This window comes from Conger conger, chromosome 7, assembly GCF_963514075.1.
Source record: "Conger conger chromosome 7, fConCon1.1, whole genome shotgun sequence".
Taxonomy (NCBI): Eukaryota; Metazoa; Chordata; class Actinopteri; order Anguilliformes; family Congridae; genus Conger; species Conger conger.
The window spans coordinates 42,965,117-42,988,256 of NC_083766.1; the positions used below are offsets into that span (position 1 = coordinate 42,965,117).

General features: G+C 43.9%; 1 protein-coding gene across 1 annotated transcript in view; it reads left to right on the top strand.

Moving 5' to 3' along the window:
• LOC133133863 (double C2-like domain-containing protein beta) overlaps positions 1 to 23,140 on the top strand; it is a 255,891-nt gene that overhangs the window by 172,590 nt on the left and 60,161 nt on the right. The window contains exon 3 of the mRNA XM_061250126.1: positions 10,558 to 10,632. Coding sequence (XP_061106110.1) covers positions 10,558 to 10,632 — 75 coding nt within the window. The remainder of the gene's footprint in view (positions 1 to 10,557; positions 10,633 to 23,140) is intronic.

The window sequence follows — 23,140 nt, forward strand, 5'->3', positions numbered from 1 at the left end:
TAAATAATGTGAATATCACAAGTTCAGTATTCATAGATCTCAGAAAGGCATTTGGCACAGTCAATCACACACTACTGCTGAACAAACTCCAGACCTTTAACCTATCGACTTCCTTAGTCCAAATGTTATTATCCCATCAAACAAATAGAACTCAGCTTGTACAGATTTCCCATGCCAAATCCACTTCATCCCCATGTAAAATTAGGGTACCTCAAGGGTCCATTTACAGACCATTATTATTCTTGTTTTACAAAAATTATCTGCCCACAGTATGTCAGCATGCAAACTGTCTTTTATATGCTGATGATACTTTTTCTCTCAGGTTCAGATGCAAACCCCAAATAAATTCCAAATTAACAGCTGACTTACATTCTCTATGCAATTGGCTCAATGCAAATCATCTGTTTATAAATACAACGAAAAGTGAGTGTATGTGTTTCTAGTCTCCAAAAACATCCATCCATCCATCCATCCATTATCTGAACCCGCTTATCCTGAACAGGGTCGCAGGGGGGCTGGAGCCTATCCCAGCATACATTGGGCGAAAGGCAGGAATACACCCTGGACAGGTCGGCAGTCCATCGCAGGGCAAAAACAACTCTCCATAAATATCCCCATCATTTTGCCACAACATCCACTCAACATCACAGACACCTATTGTCAAGAGACTAAGAGAGACTATGACAGTGAGGCAGATAACAGTGATGAATAGGCTCATTAAATAAGTTGCATAAGAGCTAGTGTTTTCCCACTCAGTATAATGGGGATATTTCTGGATGAATGTCTTACCAAAATAAGTACACTTCTATACAAGTTTCAGGATATATAAGGAGTGAGCTTTTAGACATTAAAAAAGCCTCTTAGGATTTCGCTTAACAAGATATCTAAGGGCTGTTGAGGAGAGAGCAATGCAGGACAACTATAATCAAGCTGGAGTGGCGCGCTCCCTCTGCCTAGTGATGTGTATCTGCAATTCCCCAATGACTTGAACTTCAACTTGAACTTGACCTGGAAATTGAACAGCAGTACGTGTAGCGTTCAATACCACATTACAGTAACAGCTGGGCAGGCTGGCGACCTGGAGTCCCGCACGGAGGAATCTACGCATTACCAGGAATGTCTGGATATGGAGAACGGAGTGATGTATGCGGTGCGGACTCAGCCCAAGAGTTGTGGCAACAGGACTGATAGCGAAGAGGTGTTCATGCGCATCCCTCATCATACAGAAAAGCTGGTGAAAGAGTTTAAGTGCTTTTACGACCTGCTTGGAGCCATGAACTGCACCTGGCGGCCAACAGACGGGACCAGAGACCTCCAGCTCTACTACTGACATAAGCATATGGAAATGAAGGCCTTGGGTAGCTGTACATCTACAGCGGGGAGGATAAAACAGGCTGTCACCTGCATGGAAAGCTGCCCGACTTCACCGAAATTCACATCCTCTTGAACAGGAGGCAGGGTCCCTCCACGCTACAGAACACCTTCCTGCTGGACCCACGCAAGAACCTGAAGCCTCCCCCCCCTAACCTCAGTGTCAGTGAGGAGAGCCACATGCTGTGGCTGCACTGCAACCCCCCCAACGTGTTCGAAGACTGCTGGAAGTACACGTACCGCTACAGAAGCAGCGGGTCCTCTGACTGGCAGGAGAAGTATAGTTTACCGGACACACCAGTGCACATCCCATACAACAGGCACTCGCGGTACGAAGTGCAGGTGAAGGCTGTCTCCAAGGACATCTGCAGCATTGGAGCCAGTGACTGGAGCAAAGTCACGTCTTTCGAAAGTCCGGGTCCTGATCCTGCCCCTGATTCCCAAACCAATGCAGCTGTTCAAAGAGCACATCAACAACAAGGAGGAGGGATCAAATCGCGCGGAAAACGAGACAGCTATATTTAGGGCATGGGTGGTAATTATAATCTATATTACTTGTAAAAGTAGGAAAAGTAGTACATAGAAGTTCAACATTATCTTCCTTTCCTTTCATTTTTATGTCTTTTATTTTTCAGTAAGATACTATATATGGTAGAAGGTAGCATTGTTAGGTGATTTAAAAGTTATAAGTTTCCTTTCATTTTTATGTTTTTTATTTTTCAGTAAGATACAATATAAGGTAGGAATAAAGTAGAAAAGTTTAGGGGTGTTCGTGCCCACAATATTCTAGGAGTAGCTTTTATCTCCCTGAAGGGGGAGTTATAGGATAAGGTAAAGGCCAAAGAGGATGGATATTTGAAGGGTGTATCTTGATATTAACATCTGGTGGAACGGTGAATTAGAAAAGGAAAGGGGTTATATGAACCTTATGTGAATCACGTAAAGGCACCGGTATACGGTTGAAAGAATATAAAGCAATGTATGTGATTAGCAAACTGAAAGATGATATTTAACCTGTGAGCTGTATAACTCTATTCTTTTGATTATAATAAAGTATATCTGACTATAATCATATCTGAGAGAGGATGAATTAATAAAGAAAGGGTCTTTTAGAGGAATACAGTGAATACAGGAAATCATATAACAGCGTTGCGTCACACCACCACTTCGAGACTGGGCTGGAAGTTCAGTAGAATTTACCAGTTCTCCAGGACGTTCAAAAGTACTTAAAGGAAAAGAGAGTTTGTCTCCGAGACACCTCCTCGTGGGGTACTGCTCGTGGGAACGTGAGGTCTGAGCTCGGCACGGGGTTCTGGGGCTCACGACACTATACGTAACTGGGTATTACTTTGGATTCTCTCCTCACATATAAGCCACATATCCACAATATTAGCAGACTTCTAAATCAAAAGTTATTTGTATACCGCAAAATCTGGCCATATCCTCTGCATCTTTCTCTCATCTGAATGCCATAATTATATCTTACTGCCTTCCCCTCACTGACAACTAAAGATGCTATTGAACAAATCGCTAGATCATGCAATAGAGCATTCAAACTCCATTCACAATTTCCCACCACTTTATAGCTCTTCAATCTGCAACTGCCCTCACCTTTGAAAACTACTGCACCTTTATACAGTTGCAATCAGAAATATTCAATCCCCTCATTTACGTTGATTTGAGTAGAACTGAATGAAAATATACACCAAAAAGCCTTAAACATCCATCCATCCATCCATTATCTTAACCCGCTTATCCTGAACAGGGTCGCAGGGGGGCTGGAGCCTATCCCAGCATACATTGGGCGAAAGACAGGAGTACACCCTGGACAGGTCGCCAGTCCATCGCAGGGCACACACACCATTCACTCACACACTCATACCTATGGGCAATTTAGACTCTCCAATCAGCCTAACCTGCATGTCTGCATGACTGTGGGAGGAAACCGGAGTACCCAGAGGAAACCCACGCAGACACGGGGAGAACATGCAAACTCCTCCTTGCTGTGAGGCAGCAGTGCTACCCACTGCACCATCCGTGCCGCCTCCTTATTAAACAGTGAAAGAATATTTATTCTTTCACCGAATATTTATTTGGGCAATATTTCTTTGCCTATTCTTTCACATGCAAAAGCTTCCAGGTCATTGATATTTGATGGCTTCCATGCAGCAACTGCTTTCTTTAAATCCCACCAAAGATTTCCAGTGGGATTTAAATCCAGGGACTGAGAAGGCCACTTCAGGACAGAGTCCTTAATCAAGCTTTGGTTGACTTGAAGGTGTGCTTGGGATCATTGTCTTGCTGGAGAGTCCAATGATCACCAAGGTTCAATTTCCCTACAGAAAGTTTCCCTACAGAAGGCATCACCTTCCTCCTCAAAATGGCCTGCAGCAGAAAAACATCCCCAAATTATCACTGACCCACCTCCATGCTTGACCGTGGGGATGGTATTCCTCGGGTCATAAGCTTTGCCTTTCTTACACCAGACATACCCCTAATCCAGGCCTATCCAAATTCCTTCTGACATATTCGAATCAACCTTTCATGTGCTTTTTGGTCAAGAGTGGAGTGCGTCGTGGAGTCTGCCCATGAAGTCTCTGATTGTTTAGTGTTCTTCTTATGGTTGCCACTGACACATTTGTCCTGGCCTCCATCAGGTCATCCTGTAGGTGTTTTGCAGTAACACAGGGGTTTTTCTTAGTTGTCCAGAACAGATGGCTAAGGCAATTCAATTAAATTCAATTCAATTTTATTTGTATAGCGCTTTTTACAAAGGGCCTTTGTCGCAAAGCAGCTTTACAGAATTAGAAACCAGGCCCCAAGAGTACGCCTCGGGCAACAGTGGCAAGGAAAAACTCCCTGGAAACAGGAAGAAACCTTGAGCAGAACCTGACTCAGTAGAGGAACCCATCTGCCGCTGGTTGACACCGGTTTGTAGAAACAATGGTTTTAAACAGAAAGCCAGATTAAATAAAAGTACATAAATGTCCAATAACTTGAAGCACAGATGGCAGGAACACCAATGGGTGGCACTGTCAGGCAAGGGGACAGCCTTGGTGCTACAGCTGAATCAGCAGTGGCAGGAGGGAGTTGTGCAGCTGGTCTTGGGCTGAAGCTCCAGGCCAGGAGGGGGTGCGCAGGAAAGTTGGCTAGCGCTCCGGGCAGAGCGGGGAGAAGAGGAAAGTAACATTGTTAGGGGGTCCAGATAGTAATTGGTCAATCACAGCAGGAGGGAGAGGTACCTGCGTGCGATAAGGAGAACCCCGGCAGAATAAGGCTATGGCAGCGTAGCTAAGGGAAACAGAGGCAGTGGCCAACACATCCATGAGGGCAGGCTTGAGACGGTCACCATCAGACTATGACTGGTTATACTTAACAAAGCATTACCAACAATGATCCACTGACAGCACTGACCGCCAAGTCCACCAGAGATTCTATAGCTTATGCCAGCCACCCACTCCTGCCCCTCAACTATAGGACAGACAAAAGAGATATGTTTTTATCCAACCTTAAATAAGGTGATAGTGTCTGCACCCCGAACATGAGCAGGCAATTTGTTCCACAGGAAAGGAGCACGATAGGAAAAGGCTCTGCCACCTATGGAACTTTTAGTTATTCTCGGAATAACAAGGAGGCCTGCACCCTGCGAACGGAGTATTCGTGAGGGAGTATAAGGATGAAGTAAATCTTTTAAGTACAGAGGGGCAAGCCCATGTAAGGCTTTAAAAGTCAGAAGTAGTATTTTGTAATCTATTCGGAATTTAACAGGCAGCCAGTGAAGTGAAGCTAACACTGGGCTGATGTGCACAAATCTCCTTGTTCTAGTAAGAATATGAGCTGCTGCATTTTGAATCAGCTGGAGCCCTTTCAGAGAGGAATTTGCACATCCAGACAAAAGAGCATTGTAGTAGTCTAATCTTGAGGTAACAAAAGCATGCACTAGCTTTTCTGCATTATCTAGGGACAGTATCTTCCGAATTTTGGAGATATTCCTTAAGTGATAAAAAGCAACCCAAGAGATGTTTTCAATATGTGCATCAGACGCAAGATCTGGATCAAAAGTAACACCAAGGTCTTTGATGACAGCACTTGAGGTGATGCAAATTCCATCAATGTTTGGCATATCATCAGATAATTTACATCTGAAGGACTTGGGCCCCACTACCATTATCTCAGTCTTATCTGAGTTTAGCAAAAGAAAGTTATGATTCATCCATTTCTTTATGTCTTGAAGACAAGCTTCCATTTTTGACAGCTGGACAACTTCCTCAGGTTTGACTGATAAATACAACTGTGTGTCGTCATCATAGCAGTGGAAGTTAATGCCATGTTTGCGAATAACTTGTCCCAGGGGAAGCATATATAGAGAGAAAAGCAAGGGCCCAAGCACAGATCCTTGTGGTACTCCGTATCTAACCCTGGATTTATAAGAGGAGTCATTGTTAAAGTGCACAAATTGATATCGATCTGATAGATATGATCTAAACCAAGAGAGAGCCTGTCCACGGAGGCCTACAAGATTTTCAAGTCTATCCAACAGGATCAGGTGATCAACGGTGTTGAATGCTGCACTTAAATCTAGAAGCACAGGTACAGAGATGCAGCCACTGTCAGAAGCGAGGAGTAGATCATTGAGTACTTTGACCAGGGCTGTTTCAGTGGTGTGGAAGGGTCTAAAACCAAATTGAAAAACTTCCAATATATGATTGGGGTGCAGAAATGAACAAAGTTGTTTTGAAATGAAACGGGAGGTTCGAAATGGGCCTGTCGTTGGACAAATCATTCACATCTAAGTTTGGCTTCTTAAGAAGTGGTTTGATGACTCCAAGTTTAAGAGTCTGTGGTATGTGTCCAGATGCTAAAGAACCATTGACAATATGTCGGAGTGGTTGCTCCAATCACTGGTAGTAGCTCCTTCAAAAGCTTTTTTGGGATAGGGTCTAGAAGACAAGTAGAAGATTTTGAAGAATTAACTATGGTATTAAATTCAACAAGCTCTATTGGAGTAAAAGAGTTCAGATAGGCCATCGGTCGTTCTGAGGATTGTGCATCTATGTGTTGAGTGGATGGAAGAACAGACCCTATAGGAGGGGTGGCAGAAGAACTTTGAATCTTGTCCCTGATTTTTAAATTCATGAAATCATTGCTACTAAACGATATTGAGACACAGGGATCAACATGATTCTTAGTCAATCTGGCAACAGTTTGGTGCCTAGGATTGTTTCTATTTTCATCAATTAAGGTAGAGAAATATGATGAACGTGCTGTGGAGAGGGCATGTTTGTAGGTTAGCAGGCTATCTTTCCAGGCATGGAGGAATACCTGCAATTTCGTAGAGCGCCATTTGCGCTCAAGTTGGCGTGAAACTTGCTTGAGAGCATGAGTATGTTGTACCAAGGTGCTAATTTCTTATGGCCAACTTTTCTTTTCTTAAGACGTGCAATATTATCCAGGGTTCTGCAAAGTATGTTATTTATGTTGTCAGTCAGCTGATCAATTGAGTTAATGCTCGTTGTGTATGCATTTTGGCTGGAGCCAAGGAAATCCCCACAGTGCACAAACAAGCTCATTAATAAAAGCATTTGCAGTCCTGGAGGAAAGCTTACAACTAAAGTAGAAAGTAGGATCTGGTGACACATGAAAAACTTGTGAAATTTGAAAAGACAGGATTATTAGGCATGACTGCTATGTTTGCTATTTCTGTGTCATAAGTTAAGACCAGATCGAGAGTATGGTTCTGGGAATGTGTGGACTGATGTATATGTTGATCAAAGCCAATAGATTCAGTGATAGACAGAAATGCTGATCTGAGATGATCACCTTCACTAACCATGTGAATATTAAAATCTTAATTAATCTTAAAACTTTATCTGAATTAACAACGAGGCTGGAAAGGAAATCGGCAAACTCAAGTAAGAAACCACTGTATAGCCCTGGTGGCCTGTATACAATTGCAAGGACAAAACTGACTGCTTTTTTGTCCGGATGTGCAAAACATAGAACAAGCACTTCAAAAAAAGTTTAAATCAAAGCCAGATTTCAAAGTAGCAAGGAGATTGGCATTATATACAGATGAAATGTTGGCCTTTCTCCCACAGCCAGGCAGGTTTGCTGTCGTGTCATAACATACAGAACTTCTGTATGATTCTGCAAATAGTGTCTCTAAGAATGTTCAATGTTTGGGAACTCTTCTTATACCTAATTCTAGTGCAATTAAATTATTTCTTCTCTCAGCTTTTGGGAGACCTCCTTAGTCTTTACCATGGTTGCAACTGACCTTGAACACATTCATGGGTGGGGTTGATGATCATCATATCTGAAGAAAACTAAGGGTTGTTAAGGCTTAATTATGTTTGAACTCAACTTTGGGCTATATAGACTAGCACGCGGTTTTTAAAACATCAATATTATATAGGGGTTGAATAATCGTGACATGGCCATATTAACAAAATATCCTGTTACTGAGGAATACTACATCATGCATTTTCCTTGTTCATTTTATGTATCACTCAACTGATAAAAAGGTAATTCAAAGCAAAATCTAGCTCTTCAGAAAAGCTTTAAGTTCTAAATCCTTACAATCTTTGGGGGGTTGAATATTTCCGATTGCAACTGTATATAACTATACTATCAGGCGGTGGTACAGTTAAAGTAACGGACGTTGATGCAGGCATCAGTTTGTTACAGGTGCACACGAGGTCTGGCTCTCGTGGAGTGGCATAATTGGCTCGTCGCTCCGAGGGAGGGACTCGGCAGGGCTAGTAGGATCGACTTGAAGTCATGGTCACAGGCTATGAGACGAGATGGCTTGAAGAAGGCGTGTTGTTCTCATGATCACCAGATCCATCTGGAACATGTGTGTCTTTGTGAATCCAGTCCGCGTTTTCGTTTCTCCCTCGTTATTGTCCTATTACCCTTTCATGTGTCTCACTTGATGTTTATTTGTTAGACTGCCCTCACTCCCATGCCTTGTCTAGTTTGTCTCATTTCCCTGTGTATTTATACCTGTCCTTTTCAGTTGCATGCTGCTAGTTCGTCTTGTCCTGAGCCCTTTATTCCTTCCCCCAGTTCTAGCCTCCTTGTTTCCTTGTCCTTGCCCTTGTTCCTGAGTCCTTGCCCTTGTTTATCTAGATTTGCGGTTTTGACCCCTGCCTGCTTCCCTGGACTCTTCTTTGGTTGTTGTGGATATCGGTACCTCTGCCTTGTTGGACTGACCCCCTGGTTTTTGACCTTGGCCTGTTTTTTGACTCCGCTCTGTCTGCCCCTGCGTTTGCAATTAAACCTGCCATTTTTTCTGCACCCCTGTCTGCTTTTGGTTCTTCTGTTCCCCCTGGCATAACAGTGATCTTGCCTTTAATATGTACCACGTTGCCTAGCCTGTCCCTCACCACCCTGGCACTGTACAAAAAGTGAGGACACTCTGGATGAAAGACTTATAAAATGTTGGGCCTTAGTAGACCTTGCTGTTATGTTACGACCAGTAATTTCCACATAAATACCACCTATAATTACAGGTGACATGTGTGCCGTGACTTTCTTTCTGAACAAATGTTGTTGCTTTTATTGAATATAAACAAAACTGAGTTGTTCTGACACCAAGCATGGAAAAGATCAATTTATAAAGAAATTGATTTTCATATTCTGGAAGAAGACGGAGGTTGAATCAAAATTGTGGCTTCAGGAAATTACGACACTTTCACACTTGAACAATGAAAGGGGGAAAAAACTCAAAAAGACTCAAAAACATAAGACACCAGGCAATCCAATCCAGGAAAATTCCAATGTGACAACTTACCCCACATATTGTTACAACTTACCCACGGTAACCTCTACTTAACTGTCTATAACTGAACTGAAAAAAGATATGAAGTATGTGAATACAAAATATGTGCCTGAGACTTTGATTTGGTATGACATTTATTCCATTGTGATGTATTGCGCCCAAGAAATGTAAAAAAAGAGTGAAAAGTGTGACAATATGCCCGACTCTCCCCTTAATTAATTGCCATCGTGAAAAGCTTCCTCAAGCATTGCACATTTGGACTGGCACAAAATAATTGCAGTTTCTTTTTTCAGATGCCAGTGTTCCCAGATGTTATAATTAGACTTTGTTTAAAATGTGTATCTGTCAGTACTCCTTTGCGTTCTTCATAAATCAGAGCAGGTATAGTTTGCTATCATCAAATACACTTGAATTTGACAACTTGTTTGCTTCAATGGCACCACTCACCTCTGGCATGTCTGAAAGGTTGTCTGTGAACAAACTATTTATTAGGAATGAAAGCGTAGGACAATTTGGATGTCTGATGTTATTTTATGTGTGTGGGTGTGTGTGTTTAACTGAGGGTGTGCATACAGTAGCCTGAGTGTGTTCATTCAATGACTATTACAGAGAATGCCAGATTTGATTTTCCAATTCTTAATCATGTTTTCACATTATAAACCTGATCTCAGACCAAAATAAATACGATATAAATCTGATACGTTTCCTTTTCTCAGCAAGTTCCCCTAATCAAGGGAAAATATATTTCATTATGCCCAAGAAAGAAAATGCCTTGCATTTGTACCTTCTGTCTCCATTAGAATCACATCCTATCTAAATCAAATCTACAAAATGTCCTGTTGTTCTTCATGAAGTCAGCAGGGAAGTTAACCTAAACGTATATGGACCTGGAGAGTGTCTTCTCTTTTCTTATGTGATAGTTCAGTGGTTAGGCACTGAAGTACCCGTGTGTATGCTGGTTTCCATTCCAACAACCAACCACAATTACAGTCCAAGAATTGCATATGCATACAAGGAAGAATAAAATTCACATGTTCATATTGTGCTTATTGTGTGACACCTGACCACCATAAACATGGCTCATGGAGCATCAAGAAATGATCCTGCAATTTCATATAGTTTCTTACAGTAAACTGAGAGAGAGAGAGAGAGAGAGAGAGAGAGAGAGAGAGAGAGAGAGAGAGAGAGAGAGAGAGAGAGAGAGAGAGAGAGAGAGAGAGAGAGAGAGAGAGAGAGAGAGAGAGAGAGAGAGAGAGAGAGAGAGGTTCTGTTGAGGTGTGTTGTTCAGTCAAGCTGCTGATTGCAAAAGCTGAAATGTGTTTGGTATTCAACTGGTATTTACTACAGTGCTTTTAGAAATTAACAAATGCATTATAATAACTATTTCTTTATTTTGCAAACAGGGGCTCAAACCAATGGATCACAATGGTCTATCAGATCCATATGTTAAGCTGCACCTGCTGCCAGGAGCCAGTAAGGTAATTATATCTCCTTCTATGGAACCAACAGTTTGCAGGCGGGAAGATTCTGGTTAGCCCTCTGGGCTCATGCAGCTGCTGGTCACATATATAAGGAAGTCTTTCAGTGATCCTTTTGTGGACTTTACTGAATCTCATCCATACAGGGGATATATAGAGAGTATAATTTGATTGACTTGCATTTTTGATTGATTGATTGATTGGTTGGTTGTTTGTTTGGTTGAGCATTATGTTGGATTGGTTAGTTGGTTAATTGTTTGTGTGGTTGCATGTGACTGATATTTTCATTGTTCACCTGTGCCTCATATCTTCCTCCTGTTCTGGTTTATGCCATTCTGGACCTAAAAGATTTACTGGGGCCGGTTGCACCAGCTGGATGTAAAAATGCTAGTGTTAAGTGTTAAGTCGGTCATAGGGTGATCTCTCTTTGATCAATTAGAGACGTTTTAACATGTGAATTTGTTTTAACATGTCAATCCTTATCAGAGTTAGATAATGTGTGGCAGCCATACTGTAACATGCTCCAGATGTTTCTCCTTGGATTTCTGCTGGCATCTCGTCCTTCTGCTTGCCTCTTTGTAAGACCTCCATAAAGAAATTGGTATTTAGGTATTTTTAATACTTTTCTTGCCATACCATGCAGGATTTTCACCTTTAAAATATTACAAAACCAAAATGCTCAGTCAGTACTATGATGCACTGACAAGCTGTGTCTGTGTTCACTTCAGCCAATACCTACTTGTTTTTAGTCTACGAGTATTCTAAAAACTCCTCAAGCCGCTTCTGGGCCTGGGCCCTTATTTTTGTACTGTATCAGAAAAGCATGTGTCTAATACATTGAATATGTTCTATGATCTAATAGGAGGGCATGAGGAGACGTGTATGGATTGGCTACTACAGTGGTGAGCTGCCTTTGCAAGAGATTAGCCTTGGTGGCTAACCATTAGCTAAGCAAGTGGCTGTCTAATGTTCTGTAAAATTACAGTAGGTAGCTGCCGTTATTAGCTAACTAATTTAAGTTCTGTATGTCAGCTGGCGGGCCATGATGGCTGGGTCCCACTACACAGTACTACTGCTTTTGTTTTTGGGAGATTCTACCAGATTATTTCCTCTACTGGGCAGGGAGCTCATGCCTAGTTTCGTGGATTTTAAAATGGCTTTTTTAGAAGGTCACTACTAAAGTGGGGTTGTGAATAGGGGCGTAGATGTTTTTGTCTATAAAGTACGCCTTTTATTAGGCTTCTTCATGTTCAGCTTCTGGAAAACATGCAATTCCATGCAATCGTGTGGTCAGCTCACTTCAATAAATGTAAAGTTGGCCTTTTGTCAGTTTCTTGCTTCAGGCTTCCTTTCTGACATTACATTACATTACATTACATTACATTAATGGCATTTGGCAGACGCTCTTATCCAGAGCGACATAACCCTGTGGAACTTAATGGCTCTGATTCCACTAATCCTCCCCAAATGCGTCAAGAAACCAACCATCTTCACTGAGCAGATGTTATGGAAATCTTGCCCGCCTGTGGCCCTACATGACATGATGGGCAATCATATGTCTGAAAAACAACTGTAAGCAAGAAATGTCATGATTCCAGTATTGTGGCGAGCATAGCTGCCCTGGGGACGAGTGCATTTGCTGATTTGTGTCACCAAATATCCACATTGACACAATTCCAGCTAGGCTAACTGGAAGGGGTGAACTTCCTTCTGGTAGCTTAGTTCTTTGTGGTCTCAGGTTAAAGACACTTTGTCCAGCCACTTTTACTTAAGCAGCAGTTAACTATATTGAAGGTTACACATTCAATTATAACTGAAGCTAAAACTTTCAGTTACCCTATTAGTGGTCCAGCACTCTGAATATTGAACCCAGTATACCTGGAGATTACCCAGTTTATTTACCTTACATGTAAAATTCTTCAGAGGGAATCTCTCTACAATCAAGAATTCAGATGCCTCTATTGACTTCATTGGTGGATCATTCCATCAGCATGAGAAAGGAACCACAATCAAACATGTACAGTTGTGTTCAAGAAAATAGCAGTACAACATCAGTAACCTGATGAACCACTGTTATTAGTAGTAGTGATATTTCTGCATGGCAAATACTTTACTTGTAGATGTAGCATTTTTCTATTACAATAGAAAAACAACAGACCCAACTGTCATGACATGCACGCTGCTTGTTCTGAGTAATTGACTCATTCATTGAAATGGGCATGTTCAAAATAATAGCAGTATGGAGTTTAATTTGAGAATTAATTCATTCTGTGAAAAAACGGGTGTCATTAATTGTCTTTTATTAAGGAAGAAGGGAAGCAAATGTTTGGGTGGTTTTAACGTCATTTGATTAAAAAGTGATTTGGAGTTGATTGGAGAGGGTAAAAAGTATAAAGAAGTGCAGCAAATTGTAGGATGCTCAGCTAAATGATCTACAATTACCTGTACAATAAAGTGCTGTTACAGTCCAAAGACGTTTGATCGAAGCTAAGCTATCAGCGAGAAGCACCCGTAAAGCACCATTGTTGAAAAAAGGGCATGTGCGGTTAAATCGGTAAAAATTGACTGACTCTACTTATTGTACACATCACTGTACCCTGTATAAGAAAGCTGGACTGCCCTCACTCTCAGCCCGTAGGCAATACCATTAGTTAATTTTGATTTATAAAGCTGTAATTGGTCAGCTCCCACTGTATTTCTGTTCTTTGCTAGAGTGGACGAACACAAATTCATATGCATTGAGATCATCTGACTTCATTTTGTTTAATGTTCCAAAAGGACGTACTGGCTTTGGTGAAAAAGCTTTCAGCTATGCTGCTCCCTCAGCATGGAAGAAGCGACATGAAAAAAATCCAGCTTAATATACTGATTCCATTATAACATTTTTAATGATACAATGGACACTGTATGCACTTGTTTTGCCTAAAGTTTAGGTAGAAAGAAGAACCTCGGGGGTCGTGTTACAGTACCAAACAAACTAGAAAATACTAAACAAACTTTGTCAACCTAGATAAATATATAGGTCTATGAGATAGCTTGTCCTTTGATGTTTGTTATGATTTTTAAGAGCTAACCATATCAAACATGACCACTTTTGGCTCAGGGTAAGGTGATATGGTTAAATACTTACTAGCATTGTGGGCTAGCAAACACAAGAATGCGGTGATATAAGATAATCACAGGCACTGGACTTTCAGTTTTAGAAAGCATCTCATTAGTTACATTCCGAATATAACTCGGAGTGGTGCATGTCAGCAGTTTTTAGGAAATTGCGAAGTCACCATGCATATGCAACAACACTGTTGTGAGCTTTTTGAGAGATAAATGAGACCAATAACTTTTTTATCTTGAAAAACAACTTATTAGGTTCATGCAATGTATAAAATTAACAGATTTCCTGAAACTCACATTACTAATGGAATGGACTGCCTTCTGGGATTCCGATGCTCAGGAGTGCGGCAGTTCTCACTCAGCACCCGAATCCATGCAAATAAATCTCCTTACGTTCCAGTGGTGCTGGGACATCCCTGGCTCCAACAACACAACCCCCAAATTGACTGGATTCATGACACCATCACAGGCTGGAGCCCGGGCTGTCACCTCTTCTGTCTCCACTCCGCTTCCAGCTCATACTCCTCTGTCCTGTCCTGAGAAAGCGCCTCTTGACTTGACCAACGTACCCTCCACAAAGTCTTCAGTAAATCCCATGCCAGCTCTCCTCCGCCCCATCGCGCTTACGATTGTGCCATCAATCTGCATCCAGATTCTAGGCGACTCTTGTCCCTGTCAGCCCCTGAAACCAAGGCCATGGAGACTATAAAAGAAAGAAAGATAAATCACTCCGCCCCTATATCGATTATCGTGGACTGAACGATATCACTATTAAAAACCGTTACCCCATCCCACTCATCGACACTGCTTTCACCTCCTTGCAGAGCTGCAATTACTTCACCAAGCTCGACCTGCGCAACTCCTACCACTTGGTGCGCAGCAGAGAGGGGGGATGAGTGGAAGACAGCATTCAACACACCCAAGGGCCACTATGAGTATCTGGTGATGCTGTTTGGGCTCACTTATGCGCCGGCTGTGTTCCAGGCGTTGGTGAACGACGTTCTGCGAGATATTACCTCCTCCTTCGCCTTTGTCTATCTTCTCCCCCACTCTTGAAGAGCACGTCCAACATGTCTGGCGAATATTTCAACGTCTCCTGGAGAACCAATTGTACGTAAAAGCAGAGAAGTGTGAATTCCACAAACCCACCGTCCACTTGCTTGGGTTTGTGGTCCCGGGGCAAGTCCACGAACCAGGGACTACTTTAACCCCTCACCATTCTGCACTGCCCATGGTCTCACATAGCTCTGGACTTCATAATGGGTCAGCCTGCTTCCAAGGGTATGACAATCATCCTCACCATAGTTGATCAGTTTTCAAAATCTGCCCACATCCTTCCCCTTCCCAAATTACCTTCCACCACGGTGGAACTACTGGTCACTCATGTATTCCGCCTGCACAGCCTACCCCTGGAGGTCACTTCAGACAGGGGGCCCCAATTCACTAGTTGTTTCTGGTCGTTGGGGCCAAGGTACAGCTATCCTCTGATTTCCACCCTCAAACAAATGGTCAGAGCGACTCAATCAAGAATTGGAAAAGAGCCTACACTCCATGGTGGAGAAGTCGCCTGCCGGCTGGATGGAGTCTCTTTCATGGATTGAGTATGCACACAATTCCCTACCCGTCTCTGCTACTGGGCTGTCTCCATTTGCCTGCTGCCTGGGTTACCATCCTCATCTCTTTCCGGAGGAAAAGAGAGGTAGAGGGTTCCTGCAGCTCAACTCCTGGTGAGTACGGCGCACTTGGAAGAGGGCATGCTCCACATTTCTGCGGCATGTCAGCCTCATGAAGAGGTTTGCTAACCGCCATCAATGCCCCGCCCCTCAGGACAAGGTTGGGCAAAGAGTCTGGGTCTCTTCCTGGGACATTCCTCTCCACACCCCTTCCCCCTGTCAGGGTTGGAGGTAGTACTGGTTGTGGCCACCAGGGGAGCGTATTACTTTCACCTGGTGGTCATTAGTGCCTACTTGATGTCTACCTCCTGAAGGTATTTAAAGCCCTCATTTCACCTCAGTCTTCGCTTCGGTGTTACTGTTCGCTCTGCCACCTAAGCCGGTATTAGCACATGGTAGACTCAGCATTTAACGAGTCAGGTATTGTGCTGGTTCTGGGTTCTCATTGTGATCAGAAAAGGTAAGGAAAGGGTCCGCCTTCCTGTAGGTTCTTTTGTTCTTTGTTTCTTTTTGTTTTCGGCTCATGTGAGTCCATGGGTGAGGGACGTTGTCCCCGGTATTTTGTATTTTGGTTTGTGTGTTTTTTCAGAGCTGCGACTCCTGAGTCTTTATTTTTGTTCGCCCAGTCTTTTATACTGGGTTGTACTTTTATTTTGGGTTTTCCCCGGTCCGGGGTAGGAGTGCAAGCCTTTATGCACTCATTTTTGGCACAGTGCGCCAATCACTCTGAGCAGACGCACACTCCCACAACTCCACCCGTAGAGACCGATATAGACTCCGAGGGGGGCGAGGAGGAGGCTAGGGGGTTCCCCAGCCCTCAGGCTAGTCCTCAGGTGTCGGATGAGCAGGCGGAGAGTCAGGAATGGGACTCCGTCTGTGACTGGAGTCCCCCCGTGGACGAGGGGGAGGTCAGTGATGTCACTGACCGGGACTCTGAGAGATCCTTGCAGGACTCTGACAGTGGAGATGAGGGGCGGATGATAGGGGCGATTGCGTTTCCTCTCCCGCAGAATGTTCCCAGGGAATATAGGGAGGTAGCGGAGGTGTTTAGCAAACAGCGAGCCACTACGTTACCTCCGCACCGACCCTATGACTGTGCCACTGAGTTATTCCCTGGAACGTCTCCACCTAGGGGGTCACTGTATTCGTTGTCGGCACCGGAGAGCAAGGCTATGAACGAATACATTCGCGATGCATTAGCTAACGGGTTTATTAGACCATCTACGTCACCAGCGGGCGCCGGGTTCTTTTTTGTGAAAAAAAAAGGACGGGAGCCTGAGACCCTGCATAGATTATAGAGGGTTGAATATGATAACCATTGAAAATAGGTATCCCCTACCGCTAATGAACTCCTCGTTCGAGCGCCTGCAATCTGCATCTGTCTTTACTAAACTCGACCTCCGTAATGCGTACAATCTTGTACGCATATGCGAGGGCGATGAGTGGAAAACGGTGTTTAATACCCACACCGGGCATTACGAACATCTAGTCATGCCGTTCGGTCTCACTAACGCTCCCGCAGTATTTCAGGCACTGGTGAATGATGTGCTCAGGGAGATGTTGGAGAGATTTGTGTTTGTCTACCTGGACGATATTTTAATATTCTCCAACAATCTCACCGAACACATTCAGCACGTGACCCAGGTCCTCACTCGTCTTTTGGAGGCTCGCCTATTTGTCAAGGCAGAGAAATGCATTTTTTGCGCGAATACCGTATCTTTTCTTGGGTTTATTGTGTCTGAGGGGAGAATTGAAATGGACCCAACGAAAGTAGCGGCCGTTAAGAACTGGCCTACTCCTGCGTCAATAAAGCAGGTTCAGAGGTTTTATGGTTTGCAAATTTTTATCGCCGTTTTATCAGAGGTTTTAGCATGGTGGTCGCGCCCATCACTGATCTAGAATACATACAGACTGCCAAGACACGGAACTCGCGGCAGGCCCGCTGGGCCCTATTCTTTGCACGCTTTTCATTTACTCTGACCTACCGTCCCAGTTCCAAAAACACGAAACCCGACGCCCTCTCCAGGGTGTTTGATAACACTGACAGGGAGCACACTCCTCAACCTATCATCCCTGAGGAGCAAATAGTAGCGCCAGTGGTTTGGGAGGTGGAGGCGGCGGTGCGAGGAGCATTGCGCCTCAAGCCGGATCCAGGAGGGGGTCCATCTCATTGCCTTTTTGTGCCCGCTGGGGTTCGGGGGTTCGGGGGTTTGTGGCCGCATGTCCGGTCTGTGCCCATAGTAAGGGATCATTTTGTGGCGCTACCAAAACTACCTTCGGCGGCGGGGACCGCAAGGTTAGTAGTCGACCACGTCTTCAGACTACAGGGTTTGCCCCAGGACGTGGTGTCCGACCGCGAACCCCAGTTCACGTCTAGGTTTTGGCGTGTGTTCTGCTCCTGGTTAGGGGCCTCAGTGTGTCTGTCCTCGGGCTTTCATCCTGAGACCAACAGGCAGACGGAGCGCACAAACCAGACGCTTGAAAACACACTTCGGTGCTTAGCCGCGGCCAACCCCACGTCCTGGAGTCGTCAGCTCGCCGAGTACGCACACAACACTCTGCGCAACGCCTCCACTGGGTTCTCACCCTTCAAGGCTCAATTTGGGTACGTGCCGCCATTGTTCCCGGAACTGGAGAAGGGGGCCGAGGTGCCCTCCGCGGAGGCTTTTGTTTGGCGGTGCCGAGGCACCTGGATTAAAGTATGGGCGGCACTCCTACGGGCTACTGCTACCCAGAAGCGACTGGCCGACAGACATCGCCGGTCGGCTCCTTCCTACAGGGTAGGGTAGAGGGTGTGGCTGTCCACTCGCGATCTGCTATTGCGAGTGGAGTCGCGGAAGCTCGCCCCCCGCTACGTGGGTCCATTCCGTATTGTTAAAAAGATCAACCCAGTTACGGTGAGACTCAAACTGCCCCGGTCCATGAGGATCCACCCCACCTTCCACATCTCACGCCTTAAACCGGTGCTCACCAGCCTCCACGATTAGTTGACGGGGGTACGGCCTATACGGTGCGCCGCATCCTGGCTGAGCGTCGCGTGGGCAGTGGTAGACAGTACCTTGTGGACTGGGAGGGCTATGGCCCTGAGGAGCGCTGTTGGGTTCCCACTAGGAACATTCTGGACCCAGAACTCATCCATGAGTTCCGCAGGTGGGGGGCTGAAGGAGCGTCTGGGGCCGCTCCTTAGAAGCGGGGTCCGGTCAGGGTTGGAGGTAGTACTAGTTGTGGCCACCAGGGGGGCTTATTACTTTCACCTGGTGGTCATTAGTGCCTACTTGATGTCTACCTCCTGAAGGTATTTAAAGCCCTCATTTCCCCTCAGTCTTCGCTTCGGTGTCACTGTTCGCTCTGCCACCTAAGCCGGTATTAGCACATGGTAGACTCAGCATTTAACGAGTCAGGTATTGTGCTGGTTCTGGGTTCTCCTTGTGATCAGAAAAGGTAAGGAAGGGGTCTGCGCGCTAGTGTGTGTACACTGCGACCGCCTTCCTGTAGGTTCTTTTGTTCTTTGTTTCTTTTTGTTTTCGGCTCGTGTGAGTCCGTGGGTGAGGGACGTTGTCCCCGGTATTTTGTATTTTGGTTAGTGTGTTTTTTCAGAGCTGCGACTCCTGAGTCTTTATTTTTGTTCTCCCAGTCTTTTATACTGGGTTGTACTTTTATTTTGGGTTTTCCCCGGTCCGGGGTAGGAGTGCTAGCCTTTACGCACTCATTTTTGGTTGTGATTTTCGCCCTGGTTTTGTAGGGTAGTTTTTATTTTCAGAAAAAAAAAGAAACTAGCGATGTAATTATAAGTTGGGAAGGGATATGTGAATTTATAAGTTGTTAAATACTTGTTAAATACTTGTTAAATCTTGGCACCGCACAGTGGGCCTCATTTATCAATATATTCGGAAATCCGTGTGCAAATGTATGTGGGATCGGAAACTAACTAACTACGTTTGCTGTGTTCACGAAAGACGCATAGACACTGTACGCTAAAATACCAAGTAATCATGAATCAAAGGCGCGTGCACAATTAGCATAAATTGTGATTAGCATAAATTTTTACAATTTTTAAATTTTTTTTAAGAGATATTAGAATAAAGAAAAAAGCTTCTCTGAAGCAGATATTGAAGTTATGTTAATTGAAGTACAACAAGCCAAAAACATACACGGATCAGCCATAACATTAAAACCACGTGCTTAAACCAATTTTTTCACGATTAAAATATCTTAGTACATACCATGATCACGGCTATATAATTTTTCATATTTAAAAAAAGACCTGCCATATTTAAAAATACAAGGGATCTATTCCAACATAAATTTCACCACATGCAATACCATGTAATTCCAGCAGAGGGAAGAAGGGTGAAACTGATTTAGATGCCATGCATTTTTAAATATCACAGGAGGTTTTATTTCTGACTTTATTTCTTGTTACTCTGTTCTTTTCTGGAGTTGCTGAGGGTGAGAGGTGCCGGGCGGGTGTGGGGATACTCACAAGCCACTGGCTGAGCGCCACTATGTTGGAGTTCCACCCAGGGAACGAGAGGGTCGCCTCTCTGCGACTACCTGTTGCTGGGGGCTTATGCACCAAACGGCAGTTCAGAGTATCCGGCCTTCTTGGAGTTACTGGGCGGCATCCTGGAAAGGGTGCCACCCGGAGACTCAATAGTTCTGCTGGGCGACATCAACGCTCACGTGGGCAATGACGTAGAAACCTGGAAGGGGGTGATTTGGAGGAATGGCCTGCCCAATCTTAACCCAAGCGGTGTCTCGTTATTGGACTTCTGGGCTGGTCATGGATTGTCGGTAACAAACACCATGTTCGAGCATAGGATAGCTCATAAGTGTACTTGGTACCAGAGCACCTTAGGCCAAAGATCGATGATCGACTTTGTGGTCGTATCATCAGACCTGCGGCCGTATGTCTTGGACACTCGGGTGAAGAGAGGAGCAGAGCTGTCAACCGATCACCACCTGGTGGTGAGTTGGATCAATTGGCCGGGGAGGCTGCCGGAAAGACCCGGTAAACCCAAACGTGTCGTAAGGGTGAACTGGGAACATCTGGCGGAGGCCTCCGTCCGCGAGGTCTTCAACTCCCACCTCCGGAGGAACTTCTCATGCATCCCAGGGGAGGCTGGGGACATGGAGCCCGAGTGGGCCATGTTCAAAGCCTCCATTGCAGAGGCAGCAAGCAGGAGCTGTGGCCAGAAGGTCATCAGTGCCTGTTGGGGCGGCAACCCAAGAACCCGCTGGTGGACACGAGCGGTGAGGGAGGCCGTCAAACTGAAGGAGGCCTTTCGGGTTTGGCTGGCCCGGGGGTCCCCTGAAGCAGCAGACGGGTACCAGGTGGCCAGAAGGGCGGCGGCTTTGGCAGTCGCTGAAGCAAAAACCCGGGTATAGGAGGAGTTCGGGGAGGCTATGGAGAAGGACTTTCGGTTAGCCTCAAGGAAGTTCTGGCAAACCATCCGATGACTCAGAAAGGGAAAGCAGGGCTTGTCTCAGGCTGTTTTCAGCAGGGGAGGAGAACTGCTGACCCAGACTGGGGATGTTGTTGGGCGGTGGAAAGAGCACTTCGAGGAGCTCCTGAACCCAAACAACACGTCTGTGGAAGAGGCAGAGCCCGAAGACTCGGGGCAGTCTGCACCTATATCCCTGGCGGAAGTTGCTGAGGTAGTCAAAAAGCTCCACAGTGGCAAGTCGCCGGGTGTGGATGAGATTCGCCCTGAGATGCTGAAGGCTCTGGACATTGTTGGGCTGTCTTGTCATACCAGTTGTATGGACATTTTTTGGTATTCCAGTGTCATACAAATATGAACTGTATTTTCGAGAGAGCTTGTTTGTCATTGACATTAACATTATAAGCTACCACAGAACCCGAGTTTGGCATGTACTGTAGTTGCATGAGGTTTTGTAAAGATTTATTTATTTTACTATGCAATAGTCCAATGGCATTCCTTAGGATTCAAGGTTTTCCTATAACATAATGTAGATGTAGTCCCAAAATCATAGCTCCTGATTTCTTGCATAAACAATAGCTAGAATGATAAAAGTCAATGCTTAACAGTTACCTTTCATTTAAAAATTTAAAAGTAAATGTATATTAATAATAGATTAATAAATTGTAATTTAGTTTACAAATAATTAGAATTAGAATTCTTGAGGCGCAGATGCAGATGAAGCCTTAATTTAATTTGAGATTATCCATACAAAACTGCATTTATTACAGGATTAAGATTAATCTGTGTTCATGTAACAGGCCCCTATTTTGTTATTGACCATCATTGTATATTACAGCCCATGGTAATGCTTACATTATGTCACATGAGTTACACAGAGTTCTTAAAAATAGAATGGTTATTTATTGTATCTTATTTATTGATATATCAATTACCTACCACATCAGACGTGAGGTTTTGGTAAGCCTTTCTCCCGCAATCTTGAGAAAGTCTTTGCCAAAACATTGGCTCAGGTGTGGTAGTTATATGATATGAATAAATAAAAGAAATAACCACTATCTTTTGTGTGCCCCTGATAATACTGTTTCTTCATTTGTCACACACTTGATGTCATATACAAAATATATCTTCAATTAGCATAGGATTCGTGATGAATTTCTATAGCCATACTGTTGTTTAGGCTGCACCATTCTGGAAACTTTAGATTTGACTCAGATTCTAGCTCAGAGACTTGAGACTTGACTTTGACTTTAGCTCAGAGACTTGAGACTTGACTCAGGCTTGCATTTGATGACTTGTGCACATCTCTGATGTTCTACAATGGCCATCTCAGTCTCCAGGCTTAAATGTGGTCTTAACTGAAGACGGAGTTACCCCAAGGATATCAATGATTCTGGAGGACTGGTCAAAAATCCCTCCAAATGTGTTATCTAACTGTATTAGAAATTATAGGAAAAGACTCATGGCTATCATCTTTGCCCAGGGTGCCAATAATTGTGGAACCTGTTTTTTGGGGAAAGCCTACTGTACATGATCTCATTTACGTTTTATCACCGTATGACTGCGTGTTCCCTAGATCCTGCCAATGGTTATTTAAGCGACTAAATTTTTTTCTCCAGAAAGTAAACTTTGAAAATGTACATTACATTTTGTCTTGTCCTGTTTTATACTTGCAGAGGAGCTGGTTGAATTAGAAAATATACAACAGAAACTATCGATAGTAGTTAATCTAGCCAAAGTACACTGGAAACATAGAAGGCCCTCAGTGTGTTTGATTTCTTGAAGCATGAATGCTAATCGGTTAAATTATTTGACTTGTCTTTAGAAACCCTTTTTTCGTGTTAATATCCAGTTGGTCGTATGTATCGACTATTGTGAAAGTTCATGTAAGTTCAATGTAAGTTATTATTATATTATACACTTATAGCTCCGACTTGGAGTTAACCAGTTGTAACTTCATAGCAACTGTTATAACATCTGCCAATAAACTGTCACTAGCTTCTGAGCAGCTAATTAGTGACATACTCTATGTGGTTCCTTGGGAACAATAAAATATACAGCCTTTAAAAATGCCTGTTATTGTTAATTGTTTATTCTGTCAAAAAATGGACAAGGAAAAGTTTATTGTCCTGGTTAGGAGATATATGAGAGCTCTATGACCTTAAATCAAAACATTGTTGCTACAGTAATTGTTTAGATGTATATAGCCTACACAAACTATATTCCACATAGGACTGGAATAAAAATGGACAGAGTCAGTGTAAAATATGGTGCAGCTTG